At 39.4% G+C, this 14,808-nt stretch overlaps 1 protein-coding gene across 1 annotated transcript in view; it reads right to left on the bottom strand.

The window, feature by feature from the left end:
* Nucleotides 1–5,410: 5,410 nt before the first annotated feature.
* Nucleotides 5,411–14,808, bottom strand: part of ctnna1 (catenin (cadherin-associated protein), alpha 1) — a 78,383-nt gene continuing 68,985 nt past the window's right edge. The window contains exons 17-18 of the mRNA XM_004541077.5: nt 8,286–8,420; nt 5,411–7,224 (exon numbers count right to left, since the gene is read on the bottom strand). Coding sequence (XP_004541134.1) covers nt 6,934–7,224; nt 8,286–8,420 — 426 coding nt within the window. The 3' untranslated portion in view covers nt 5,411–6,933. The remainder of the gene's footprint in view (nt 7,225–8,285; nt 8,421–14,808) is intronic.

A 14,808-nucleotide genomic window follows, 5' to 3' on the forward strand; every position in this document is an offset into this window, starting at 1 on the left:
AACTATGCAATTTATGAAAACTACGCAGCCCCTTCAGCAACTGAAGAATTTGAAAGTAAATTAAAACAAAATATAATTTTACATTAAATAAAAAAAGTTTTAAACTTAATTAAAATAAAACATGTCTTAAATTAAAATAAGTAAGCTGTCATGTTTATTGCTGCCAAAAAAAAAGTTAAACACATTTGGGCAGTGAAGGAATGTCAGGATTCTTGCTCAGAAAAAGGATCAACATGCTCTGAAGTCAGAGCACAAAACCTTTTTTTGTAACAAAATATCGATTTCTGCTGTCCCTGTATCGATACATTATTAGCAAACAAAATATCACGATACTACACAGTATCGATTTTTCCCCCACCCCTAATATCAACCCACTCATCAACATCAGAAGCATCCTAGGTAGGATGGAAGGAAGGAGACTTTGTGCTCAGTTTGCTCAGCCGGTGGTGTTTGGTCCACTGTGTTTTATCAAGTCAAGAGTCAAAGCAGCATCTACCAGGAGATTTTAGACCGTCATGCTTCCATCAGCTGACTGGCTTTGTGGAGATGCTGATTTGCTTTCCTGGACTCAGAACCTGCTCACACGGCCAAAAATACAATTAAATGGCTTGATAACCATATTATTATTGAACTTGATTGGCCGGCAAACTTGCTTGAACGGAACATCGTAGACAAGTTCAGTGAAACGCTCGACCCAAAACTGCAGACGAGCTGAAGGCCACTATAGACCTCAAAGCACTACTGTATTTTATGGTAAAGCACTTATATATATGTGTGTGTGGAAAAATGCATACAGAAAGTCATGTTTAACCTCCTGAAGATGATGAATTTTCCTCCACTTAATGTATTTAATTACTTTGAACATTCAGGTTTTCAGTGAAGACATGAGAACACCTGTATCAGTTTAAGGTCCTGCATCCTGCTTTGTGGAGAAACACAGGTGGAAATACCACCCTAATGCAGTGTGATGCATAAGGCAACATCAGCACAGGACTGATGTGAGGTTTATTATTACCAATAACTGATGTTTACGGTTTCAAAATTTACTGCTTCTTCCTACAGCCTGGCTAATTCAGGCTGCCCTGGATCTTTTAACATTAAGGGAGCAGATTTATTCCTCATAGCTCCTCATAATAGTGCGGGTTTATTTTAATATAAAGAGGAAGATTTATACTTTAAGTACTTCTTACAATGAACTTAGGGTGCAGGCCCAAACTCCAATGAGAAATGTAACCCTCTGTGAAAACCAAGGCTGCCAAGACAGTTTTCCTCCTACTCATTATTATGTGCAAGGGACGGCATACTTTATGACATGGAAGTTCCCCTGAAGATGCCAGTGAGTCGGATAGATTCAAATTTATTCATTTATTTTCAGATACTTTAGTGAAAGTAGCAACACAAAAGCGTGATAAAGTTCTGCACTGAAAGTCTTGCAAGTCAAAATTCTACCCAAAGCTACCCTTTGACTACCAAAAAGGATTTAAGCCTTACAAAAAATAATAATAATAATAATAATAAAATAATAATACGACCCAGCTCTCATTCAGGTGACATGGCTCATGTCGTCATGACTCACGTCGTCATGGCTCCCATTGTGGCCCATTTGGATGGACAGAAAGGTTCAACCTTGATGGTTTCAAGGCCAAAAGTACAAAAACATAACTGTATGAAGAAAGGCAGAAAGTAGCACGTGCACAGTGAGCAGGATAATAGCGGAACTGAACAGAAGCAGAATAAAACCGCGGGGTAAGAATAAATAAGTTTCACTCACCATTAGATAAAGTTGAAAGTGTTGAACCGTCTCTGGATAATATCCCTCCAGTCATTAGTGCACTTGGCAGGTAATGCTTCTCTCAAAGGTCAGATGGACTCCCAGCGAGGCTTCTAACTGGTCTTTCAGTGTGTAAAGCATGACTTGCCGCTAACACTTGAGTGCCATTTACCATTGTGAATCTCACTAGGTGTTGCCACACATTGGTTTGATAGTCCTCCCTCCCTGACTGCCACAGAACAGCAGAAATGAGCAGGAGAAGAGAGAAGATGGTGGCTAACATGCTGCACCCGACCAGAGTCAGCTGGCAAAGTCAGCTGGTGTTATTGGGTTCATCGTTTGGGTTATTGCATGAAAAGCAATCGCTAACACGAAATTCGATTAAGTCTGCGGCTGCAGTAAAAGCCAGGCAAACTATCAAGGGAGGAAATGTAGCAGTTGGTGACATCCATGATTCCCAGATTGTAGGCAAAGCATTTACACCCAAGTATTAAAATCAATTCTTGTGTTTATAATTGTGAAACTTAGTCCAATTATATTTGGGCCTGTGAACATGGCAGCACTACATTAAATGCTATCTTTTTTGCTTCATAAGGGGGCTGCACTTGCAGGATGTTCGGCCAGTACATTTAAAACTAGGCTCAAAGCAGTTATCGGATGGCAATTATACACCTGGTCTGGGTTGACTATACTGTTGGCCACTGTCTTTGTCCACTATGACTCTGCTGAAGCAACAACAGCATGCAGAGGTTACCCTTTGCGCACGCTTGAAGCTGGAAACGAATCAGCGCTCTTCAGTTCCTGTCCTCTGAAGGAGACTGTGTAAAAATCCTGCATTTGCAAAATGGTTAATTCACTATTTTTTCCTTAAACCACTGCTGACTTTCACAAGTTGGGAGCATCGTGTCATTGTTCAACTTATGGAGGGGACTGTATTTCACTTTGACGCAGCTGCCCACAGTGGGGTATTCGCAGCCATTATTGTGACAGTTTGTAGTCTTCTTTTCACCAAGTGGGAGATATATCACAGCTACCAAAAATGAACGATGGCTATCTTCAGTTGGAATAGCTTTGCTGGGACGCTTAATGGAACTGGGCTGTCATTACTCTCATTAATTCCACCTATGCTTCTCCCCGATCTGAAGCGAATATGTCTGCTGTGACAAAAGCTCATTATATCCTTATTCCATATCTGCTGTTCTTTGTTGTACCTTTCAGAAAGTTCCAGGTACAAATGTGTGAAGCACTGACCCAATTTGCTGGGTCCTCCTGCACCCTTTCAATTCACTATCCTCTTGCGCTTTTTTTCCTGCAGCTGTATGTATATCATGTTGTTGTCTGCAGTGAGATGAAATACCGTAATTGTAAATTTAACACGTCACACGGTCACGAGGGATTATATGACCTATAATCTTGCCCAGGGGGTCTTTTTTCCCAAAAGACCTTTAATTCCAACCCATGCGGAAAAATGTGTGTCAGTAGATACACAGCAGCGGCCCCACTTTAAGTCTTACTCTGGCTTTATGCTGACTTAGACACTTTTTATGTAGTTACATTTATAACTTTTTAACTGAGATGTACACTCACTGCCCACTTCATCAGTTATCCATTGCTAGTTTCATATTGGACCCCCGTTTTCTCTCAGAACTGCCTTAATTTTAATGGCATAGATTGGTTGATTGTTGTTTTGAACAGGTGCGCCAAATGATTTTTTTAAAATTTATTTTCCAGCTATCACCATGCATCAACCTTTTTAGTCTTTCTATTTAATGTTCCATGTTTGCCAATGTTTTTTTTTTTTAAGTAAATGTATTCACATCAAATCTTATACAAGGAGCTGGAAAATATGTATTCTTTCCTAATGCAGCTTTCAAAAACAGTATAATTACAGCCATCAGTGATATGGAAATCTTTTACTGCATCCATTTTTGTGTGGGGTTTTTCTAAGCGATTCTGGGAAACTATATATTTTATTAAGTCGATTTAAATGAGGTACAGTAAAAAAACAAAAAAACTGACGGACACACACAATCTTGCAAATCACCATACTTAAACTGACTTTCATATTTAAAAATTTAAAAAAAAAAAAAAAGGTGGTTTTGTCTTCTCAGTGTCCTTACAATGACCCAAATATACTCTGATGTGCGATTACTGCAGCAATATAAATTCTTGGCTGCTTCACATATTGCAGTCCAACTTCACTGGCTATTGTTTAATAAGCACCAGCACCAGGCTAAATATAGTGTTTGATGTTAAAAGCTGCACTTTTAATAAACAACAGCAGCAGGACCCAATGTATGTTGCAAAATAATGAAGTCTATATGGGAGGCGTACAACATAATTATACAGAGCAGCACATTAGGCGGCATGCTAAAGCTTGTTTTGAGAGCAAACATTACTCTTCTGGGCTTTTCCCCCCCACATACTATAATGTGTTACTACAAAACAAATTAAAAGTGGTACAACAGGGGGGGAAAGTATGTAAGCATGGTTCAAGTGAGGGGAGAAATAAAAATAAATTAAAGGAACGTGTTAATCAGAGTGTAGCATCATGTCAGTTAAACTTTGTAATTGATAGGTCAGTTAAATATCAGAGGGCGTAATCAGTTTCAGCTGCTTTGTTGTTAATGAAATTAACAACAGGTACACTAGAGGAGCAACAATGACAACCCCCAAAAAGGAATGGTTTCACAGGTGGAGGCCCCTCACATTTTTCCCCACTAGTTTTGGTTAGGGTCAGTATCATTATTGGTGGCATGATGCGAAACCTGGACCTTTGTCCCTACAGAGGTTGCACAGGTAGTCCAGGATGGGACATCTATATGTACCAGAAGGTTCACTGTGTCTCCCAGCAAAGCCTCAAACATGGAAGAGATTCCAGTAGACAGATCGTTAATCAAGCAGAGCTGGACAGGAACATAGGTCCATAACTCATTGGCAGGACTGATATCTGGTCTTTTGTGCAAGTAGGAACAAGATGAGTACTTTGAGCTACAAAATGACCTCCAACAAAACACTGGTGTGAAAGTCTCTGACCAAACAATCAGAGGGACAGTAATGGTCTGATGAGGCTAATCCATTTGAAGCATGTACAGCCTAGGCAACAACACCCTGACTTCCATTAGTTATCGAGGATGAAATTGTCAGACCCTATGCTGGCGCAGTGGTTCCTGGGTTCCTCCTAGTGCACAACAAAACCAAGCCTCACATGTTGAGTCAGTGGGCACCTCCTGGAGGATAAAGGACCCCGTCCTCACCTGACTAATTCAGTAGAACACCTCTGGGATATGTTTCGGTCCATCAATGCTATCAACTGGCAACTTAGAGTATCCAGGGGCTCTGGCCCAGATGTGGGAGACCAGGACACAGTTTGATAAAGAGTGTGCATTCAAGCATGTGGGGATCCTGCAAATGACTCTACCAATTTGTAATTCTGCAATAGTAATTTCAGCAAAATGGACTGGCTTCATATTCTTCCACTTTGATTTTTGGGGTGTCTTTGAGTTCAGCCATCTGCAGGTTGGTAATTTTAATTTCCATCAAATGATGATTTGTTTTCAAAGTGTTTATTTAATTGTTTTGAGCAGTGCACATTACTTTAGTCGGCAGTGGTACAAAGACAAATTACAAAATAACAGATTAGATTCACTTTAAAGTTTATTAAGATATAAAGCAGACACATTAAATTTATCAAGTGTCCACTAATATGTCAGCTCTCAATAACAAAACAATCCACAGCAATGTAGTTTGATATCAACTCAAGACTCAAATACAGCAAAAGGTTAACAGTAGGGAGGGAAAAAAAACCCCTAAATAACAAAAACGTTCAAAATGCTCAGTTCCCTAAAAAACATGCATGCCCATCCTGCTATGGTTTACAGATGTCAAATGAGCAAAACAAATTCAGTTCCAAGATCAAAACAGCAAGATTTAAAAGCCTTGCTGCAAACCAATGCACCACCATACATGTCTGCAAACCACGCTGCTAACAACTTCTGCTTTTATTTGAACTCTGTAAAGTCTAACAAGCAGTTTGCGTGTTTTCTTAAAGACTGTGCATTAAACTAATTAAGATTTTATATATAAAGGACAAGCAACACAATAAGAGTTAAGAGGCAGATAATCATTTCCATACCTTGCCAACTTCTAAGATGTGAAGAGAAAAACATTGATCCCTCAGTTTGGACATGTTGAGAATGTAGTGGTGTTTGGTCTCATTGACAGCTAATGAAAGCTTGTGGGCTTTGGACAGTACCAACAACTGTGTATTCATTCTTTAGCCCACTGGCTTCTCTTAAACACAGAGGAGTTATTGCTAATTAACAAAGTTTGACTCAACTGCTGGAGACCTGTGCCTTAAAGTGTAGGTTCACACAAGTAGATCAGTTATGTAGCAAAAGAGAAGGGTAAGAATAAACCGTCACCTTTGGTTTCTGAAGACAATACAATAACAGTAACAACAATAAAACTCATTCAAATACAATTTGAGATGGTTAAATTAAAAGGAAAATATCCTTTGACAATCAAGGGGTACAAATGGATCAAATTGTACGGTGCTGACAATAAAGTTTAAAGTTGGTCTGATTTTTTTTTTTTTATAGTGTCATAACAAAATACATAATGGCATAAAGAAAAACGCAGGCACACATGGAAATATCTCGACTTGGCTGAACCAAAACATGTTTAAATCCTACCAGTTAGACTCCCACATCCAAATTAACTGCAGTTATGCCTAAAGGTAAAAATAAGGCAGTTGAAATTTTGCATAGCTGATATCTGCAGTACAGAACGCATTTTGCCGTAATCAAGCCTTACACCCTGGAGACCCCACAGTTTTATTCTGAAACTGGTTAGGATACAAAATAACCACAAGCCCATATCCATTAAATTCACCTACTGAATAACTTTGTCCAGTTGATTTCCCTTTCTGAAGAATAGACACTTGATACTAGACAAGAGTACATTTGAGCTGGTGGAATAAAAATGAGGCAGTGGAGGAATATATTGGGTCAAACAGACAAGCGGTCTATGGAAAGATAGAAGAAATATGCTAAAAGCTTCTCTCTTTGATAGAGTGACATGCTCAATCTATAGAAAAACTCATTGGTCAAAATCCTTTGTTATTTTTAAACAATAAATGTGTGGGGTTGGAGGTCAGGGGTCTAGATGCTATCCATAGCTTTGAATTCACTCAAAGCCTGCACAGGGTTCACGTGCTTCCTTTGAGAAGATCTCTTGACTCTGTTGGTCTGGCCATCATCCTGCTTCTCTCTTTTCACCAGAGGCTTCTTCTCAGGAGCTTTCATCTTCCAGGAAACAGCGGGCATATTGAGTGCCTCCATGCCCTTGTTCTTCTGGTACTTGGTAGACGCCACATACGACGCCTTGACAGTGGACACCACGGCATTCATCAGGTTCTTTGCTGCTTGAATGAGTGACATGGCGCTGTCCAACTGATACAGTGGAGGAGATGTTGGGGGGGGGGGGGGGGGGGGGGAGAACAGGGTCAGCTTTGTAAAATGATAAAAGCAAAGGCTGATTAAATCGTCTTTAAGCTCATATCAAGTTAAAAATGAACTAAATCCATCTTTACAGCTTTGTGGGGAAGAGTTCAGACTAAAGCATTAACAACCAGTCCCTTGTCTGAAATACAAACACGTGTGACAAAATTTTGAATATGTAAAAAGGTCACACCAATTTAATCCCCACACTTAACAGCCCCAGAGACGCCACTCACACTTGACTCAAAGTAGTAGAAGGATATTCTCATTTCTGCCCAACAGAAAGGAGGAAGTAATTCATTATTCCCTGCACAGATATTTAAATGAATTTAACTGGCAAGTAAGTGGTTAATTAGTGCTTAAAGGACTTGTAATTTTTTTTTTTATTGCAAAGTGCTATCTGAGGTAGTAAAAAGGTTAGGAAACATCAGGGCAACATTAGTCCTTTCCAGCACAGAGAAAGCCACTAAATGCTGTTATGCGTTTATTCAATTAAAATTTAAAATTTAAGCTGCAACTTATAGTTCAGAGAATAAATCATTAAGTAATCACAACCAGCAGCCGGTGTCATTAAGCCTCTGTATTTTTAATTTATTTGGGCAACAACAGATAAAACTTTTAAAAGTAGCTGTGGGATTCTATTGATTTAAGAACTGTTGTAGAAATTAAAGGCATTCCTCTGAGATTTCACTATACACAAGTGCAGTTCTGTTTACATTGATTATCCCATGAAGCAGACAACAAAGCAGCTCAAGTTTCCTGAAACCTGCACAGTTTGCACCACTACTCAGTCTCTTCATTCTTCTCAATTACTGCCACTTTGCCCACATTTGAAGCTGCATCACTGTCACCAAGTTTTACCAGCCTGCAATCTTCAAAACAAAAATCCGATCTCAAACTCAAACTCAGTTCAACACTCGTTTCAGCCTGATCCGATGTGAGGTTGAAAGATAATGAAAACTGGAATATACAACTTAAAGTGCTTGAGGATAAAATGAAAAGGCTAAACTTACCCCAGAGACAACCAGCTCTCCTCCCAGGTTCTGAACTTCGGCCTTGACTTTACTGCAGATGTTAAGCTGGTGGCAATACAAGGCAATACGCTGCAGGTAGGCGTGCAGGTCCTGCTTACAGCTGGAGTCAGGACACTATGAGAGAAAGACACACACACACACACACACACACACACACACACACACACACACACACACACACACACACACCCTTGTTATGCACAGCTTTCTATCAATAATATTACCTGTTTGCATGTAGCTGCTAATCAGTTAAGTCACTTGCTGGCACTGTTAAATTTACTATGAATGCAATTATGTTCAGCTTTATCAGGATGAGATAGTAGCATGTCTGTGAAGGTTCTCAGTCATCCAGGTCATCATACTCTAAGGAGCTTGGAAAGAAAAGCGTCTGGACTTCTTTGAGTTGCTTGAAGACGTTTCACCTCTCATTCGAGTCCAGACGTTTTTCTTTCCAAGCTCCTTAGAATAACGTAGTAGCAGTGTGACAGGTAAGGTAGACACGCACAAAATCAAAGTGCTCTGAGCAAAAATGAAAAACACACGCCCACAACCTGGTAGATAACTCATTTTCACAAGGTTAAATATGATCAAGTCACACAGAATGCAAATTCTAGTAGGAGGCAAACATTGCTGTCAGTCAATTAGTGTTGATATGAATGTTGTGTGAAGTCTTTTTTTTTTTTACTGAAAGTGTAAACCCAAGCACAGTTCATTGATTGTTTTCAAAATGCCTTCAGTAATTTGAATTCTTAGAAGAAAAGAGTTTGAAAAGACCTTCATGCCAACAACTTAAGCAGTGACCTTGGGCGTGAAAGTGCAAATAAACTTCTCAGGGCTGGAAAAGCACTCAAACAGGCTTCGGTAAATACAGTCTAATATGTGAGTGAGCATGTAATAGTGCAGAGAAACCTTAAAATGCACAGTTAAGCAATTTGAAGACCATAGGTTCATGTAGGTTAAAAAAAAAAAAAAAAAAAAAAGTCTTACTTTTGTTCCCAAGGCCTATCAAAAGCCAACCAAAAGCACACACACACACACACACACACAAAAAAAAAAAAAAAAGAATACACTGAAGCATTAAAGTTATAAACGCTATTTCGAAGTGAAGAGCTTCAAAAACTGTATTGTTTAGCACTGGCAACCTTTTTGAATTATAGCATCGTAATTACACTTGCGCTCTACCTGGTTTGCTAAACAAGCCCCCTGCTACCAGAGTAATTAGGCCACAGTACTCTTAGCTGCTCATCAAGTGAAGGATCTAAGCAGTCTGATGGGGCTCCGATGCTTTACATCAGATCATTACAGTGACTTGAGTCACATCTAGCATGTCAGCGACAATCAGACTGGCTATGCTATACGATCAAAGGCTGGCAATTGTCAACATCACCTAGCAAACACAAAATATCTATGAAAATATTTGGGATGACCATGTTTGTGGAAAATGTCAGAGGGAGGAGTCCTTTGGTCCTGTTAATTTTGAGTGCACAGAAAAGGTGAAATGGAGATAATTAGGGCCAATCTTTTAATTGATAAAAGCTCTCTGGGACAGAGCTTGTGAGGTCAGTGCTAAAGAACACGAGTGTAAACGAGTGCTTGCTTGTCTTGGGATAAACAAGAAACACTGTATATAAGCATGTAAATGACACAGCGGGGCATAGGGGTATCTCCCACTTGGCTATAATGGCTTTTACTCCTCTTCAAGTGCGTCAACCTAACCAAAGGCAACAAAACCCCGTTTTCGTTTCTGTATCAAAGGAGGGAGGAAGAGGAAACATAAGTAGGATCCTGATTTTTGGACACTTCATACAGACTAGGACTTATGATGCGTCTAATCCTGCTGAGCGCATCAGTATCCCTAGTGGGAGAACAGAGTGCACGGCTGAGTATAGTGCACTCACTCCCAGCCATACAGCCATGCATGCATGAATTTAAACACCATCCCACCCAGTACAACTGTACTCATTCATACGTGATGGGTCACCACAGCAGAATAGAACATACAACCAACGCATCCTTTAACTACTCAAATAGACCTCATCTACATATAGGACACAAACATCCTAAAGCATCTACAATTACAATTTATTGACAGTTCTTTAGATATTCCATGTACATTTTAATAACAACATTCCCATTTCCTGTATTATCACCATCTACTGCTGACTAATAGGACAGGCTAAGCAGAGAGGACAAATTAAGTGTTGACATTCTATTAAAAACTGTATGGAAAAAGAGATGATGATCATTGTACAGCAGAGGACTAATACAAGGCTGTGAGACCACAGAAAATGGTAGAAAGAGGAAGGTTTAAAAAAAGAAGAAGCAAAGGGGAAAAAAAGAAAAGTAGGAGAAAAGACAGGGATGAAGAGTGAGCCAGAGGGGGAACAGAGTGGAGGAGTAAATAAGAAGTAGAAATCCAACTGGGGAAAAGGAAGGTAGACGAAAGGATTCAACTGTAGTTGGGAGGGGCATTTAAGTCAGAGAGAAACAGAGAGAGAGAGATGCAAACGCAAAGACCTGGGATGAGGCTGAATGCAGCAGCCATGCTAATGAAGGCTTGGGGAAGTATTCAGATGGCTGGAAGCAGGGCACTGTGAAAGCATCACTTGTGCTCATACTCAGCTCAGCTGCTGGCTTCACTTAGCACTCAGGAAACTCTGCAACGCTGCTCTGACTGTGACATGTGAATAAATAAGTTGCAAAAAGAAGAGACAAGAGCACCTTGAATTGTTTAGGTGCTGCAAATGGAAATAGAAGTGCAATAAATGCAGGTGGCAAAACTAAGGTAGCTCAATAACTACCCGCACTGTTACGTCAACGCTTCCCTAAAACCAGGTGGCTCAAAGGGCAACATCTCTGCTTTTAGACTTTATGCTATAAATAATTAATACTTCAGGTGTAGTTTTACAACCTAAATGTTATTGCATCTGCAGGCTGTGCAAGCACTTTCCCTCAGTAGTCAAGTTAATAATCTAGCCTGTTATTGAAACGGTTCACTCAAAATCTGCTCTTGCGTGAGTTTTTAACTATTAGAACACACCACTGCCTATTTTTGTCTCGTCTGTGTGCTGCTCTAAAATTGCATACAAGCCTTTTTATGTAAACTTTATGGCAAGGATCTTGCAAAACTTTAGAATTATAAAAAAAACTTAAGGATTTTTATGTACCACTCACTGGATGTAGTGGATTAATGTTATTCTTAGGAGATTTAGTGATTCGGGTTAGTAAGACAATGTAATGTTGGGAATGAGTGTATATTATCTGGTGTTTGGGAACAAACTTATAAGCTGTGGGTAGTCATTTGTCAAATTGAGCTGCGCAAAAGCCATCTTGTACATGATCATATTGGAATTTGTATTTTAATTTATTAGTGAATAAACTGAAATTAAAAACAGTTGTTTAATAGGACAGTCAACTTTGCCTTGCCAGCTACTGTGGAGAGATGGCAAATCAAGAATAGGTGCACTAGAGAAGGACAAATCTTTTCAAAAGCAGCCAGACAAATCTTTTCAAAAGCAGCCAGCAGTACAGGCAGAAATGTCAAAGATTCTAGTGTAGTTTTGCCTCCCCTTCACTTCTTGAAGTACCTTTTAAAGAAAAAGAAAGGTGAAACAATGGATGACATGGGGACAATGGGTACCAGATCAGTATTCTAGTTTGCTAATTGAATCTCTTCAGTAACAATGCCTTACAAGACTTTTAGTGTACTACACATTTATGTGGGTCTGAAAAGAGTGGGTAGCTCTTTCTTTCCTTTGCATCAAAGCTGTAGCTCTAGAGAAGCTCACATCACAATCCAATCAAAAGCAAAATGTATTTCTTTCCAATCCACTGCACACAAAAAACAGGAAATGTGGCAATAAGAATGACAGTGCAGGATGCTGAACAAAGCTCTCTCTGTTACTCAACACAAAGCACACAATCTATGATTTAAATAATGATCGGATGGTGAGGTCCCATCATTGGCGAGTGCTATTCAGTTCTATTATACAGAGCAGAGGCAGAGCCGCAGAGCTGCCACCGCCCAGCGCTGACCTTTCCGGACGCATCACCCAGAGGAAATGCCAATTTCCAATATTTACTCACGGTGCGGCATTCTAATGTGTCTGCCAGCAACCTGTTGGGGCGAGCCATGCAACAATGGGACCCAAGAAGCGTTTTCTGTTATGTTTGCTTTTCAGTCATGAGAAAATCTAGTCTCCACTGTCCTCAGGCAATTGAGTGTTTTCTCTTACTGTATTTATTGGAGGGACCTGTTGCTCTAGTCTCTAAATTTGGACTGCTTCCTGAAGTCTTCCTTCTAGTTATCTTGTTTACTCAAAAAGACCCATTTATACATTCATTTAGATCAGATGACTTAGTTGTAGGTGCAATTAGAAAGTTAAACAAGAAAAAAAAAACTGTACTGATAAAGCATCTTTCAACCCTATAAAAAAAAAAAAAATAACAAAAAATAACAAAAAATAAATAAATACAATAAAACACCAATAGGTAATTTGTTCTCCAACAGTTGAAAGGCAGGCTTAAACACTCAAACATTTATTCAAGTGAGTTTGACAGTCTGGTGTTGTGGATGCATTTTAATAGCTTCAATGGGGAAAAAATAAATAATACAATACAGAACCTTGCCTGTTGGTATGCTTGTCTATAAAGAATTACTGCTCAGATATACTGGAGACAAAGGTTAAGTCTGTCCAGGCTAAATTCAGTTAGCTTTTTAAGTCAAAATAACAAGCTTTGCTGCAAAAATGTTTATGCACTACCAGTGTATACTTTAAATTTCATATACAATTAGCAAACTTTTGCATACAAGTGTAAAAATGGTAAATGGCCTGTATTTGTATAGCGCTTTACTAGTCCATAAGGACCCCAAAGCGCTTTACACATCCAGACACACACACACAGGTGATGGCAAGCTACATTGTAGCCACAGCCACCCTGGGGCGCACTGACAGAGGCGAGCAACTACTCCTGGGTGGAGGAGAAAAAAAAAAAAAAAAGACCAAGTCTGTCTGGTAGAAGCTTCTGGATAATTAACTATGCCTAACATAACAAAGGACCTTCAGGACAACCAGCCGCTGGGCACCTTTATCTGCGATTACCTCAAAACTGCCACAGGGGTTGCAAGAAGAGATGAAAGAGATAGAATGTGCTTCTAGCCACGGGAAAACAACAAAAAAAGGGGGGAAAAAAAGATTCATGGCAAACTCTTCTGGAGATACAGGAAACAAAGCGCTGAAAAGACCATTCTGTTTTCTTTAGGGGAGAACTAAAGTACGAGATATGGCTAAGCACTGACGGGAAGTGATCAATTTCCAGCTATAGTCTGTGTAGACATCTCAAGATAACGCAACAACATAAACAATGCTTAGTATATGATATGGGGTTTAAAACTTAACAAAACAGCAGCAAAATGTACAATAGTGAAAAAAATGGGATGGCTTCAAAAGCATACAAACTGAAAAACCTCAGCAGTAAGAAATTCAAAGCAGCTTTACTTGTGGATAAAAACTAGATGGATTAAAACTTCCCAGGACTCTAAAGTGTAACCATTTAGGTCTCGCAACCATACAACCATAAACGTGCCATGTAAGACAAAGATGAGATATGCATTTTCCCATTGGTATGCCTGACTTGTTGTGACATAATACACTACAGAGGTTTCACCAACCTTATAAACAACACATTTGCATAACATTGCACCAATGACAAACAATGGGCTGTGAGATCAGTTTCATGATCATTACTATCCAATTGTCATGACCATTGATCAACAACCACTGATCAAAGTCCATTTGTCAGTGGTGCTAGTTTCAGTCATTATGTTTATAAGGCTGGGAAACATGCAGTCAGCTGACTGAAGAAGTCACTTGGATGAGTGATGAAACGTTTCTCCCACTGAAAACGCTACGTCCAGATGAACAGAATCAACTTTTTGGGATTTAATTACCTGGATGATTGAGCACTAGGGATGGGCATTGATAAGTTTTTCATGATTCCGATTCCATTTTCGATTCTGTTTAACGATTCGATTCTTTATCGATTCTCTTACCGATTCTTTTTTTAAAAAGGAGAACACTATGGTCGAATAGCTTAGAACTTTGTTTTATATCTTCTCTTTGAACAAGATAGAAATTTGGGAGTAACATGGCCTTACAAACCCAACAGTGAGATCTTAAGAGATCCAGCCTATGGCTCTTCAATGGGGTGTCACAGGGTCCCCAGGAAAAAAAATTGTAAGTGTAAAATAATAAAAGAAATATTCTTCTGTAGCAATAACAAAGTATAACATAAATTATTCTGTAGCAATTACACAAGAATATCCAGTAATGTCCCTGCCTACAATTAAACATATTCACTTACCAAAAATTGGGGGCATCTGCTGTGGCAAATGGGTGCAAGCCTTTTACCACAAACTTAGTCACTGCTCGGTGACATTCGTCTATCCTGGCCTGAAAGGAGACGCTACCGGTAGACTGCAGCGAGAACTACCAGCATCTGA

This window comes from Maylandia zebra, linkage group LG2, assembly GCF_041146795.1.
Source record: "Maylandia zebra isolate NMK-2024a linkage group LG2, Mzebra_GT3a, whole genome shotgun sequence".
NCBI classification, from domain to species: Eukaryota; Metazoa; Chordata; class Actinopteri; order Cichliformes; family Cichlidae; genus Maylandia; species Maylandia zebra.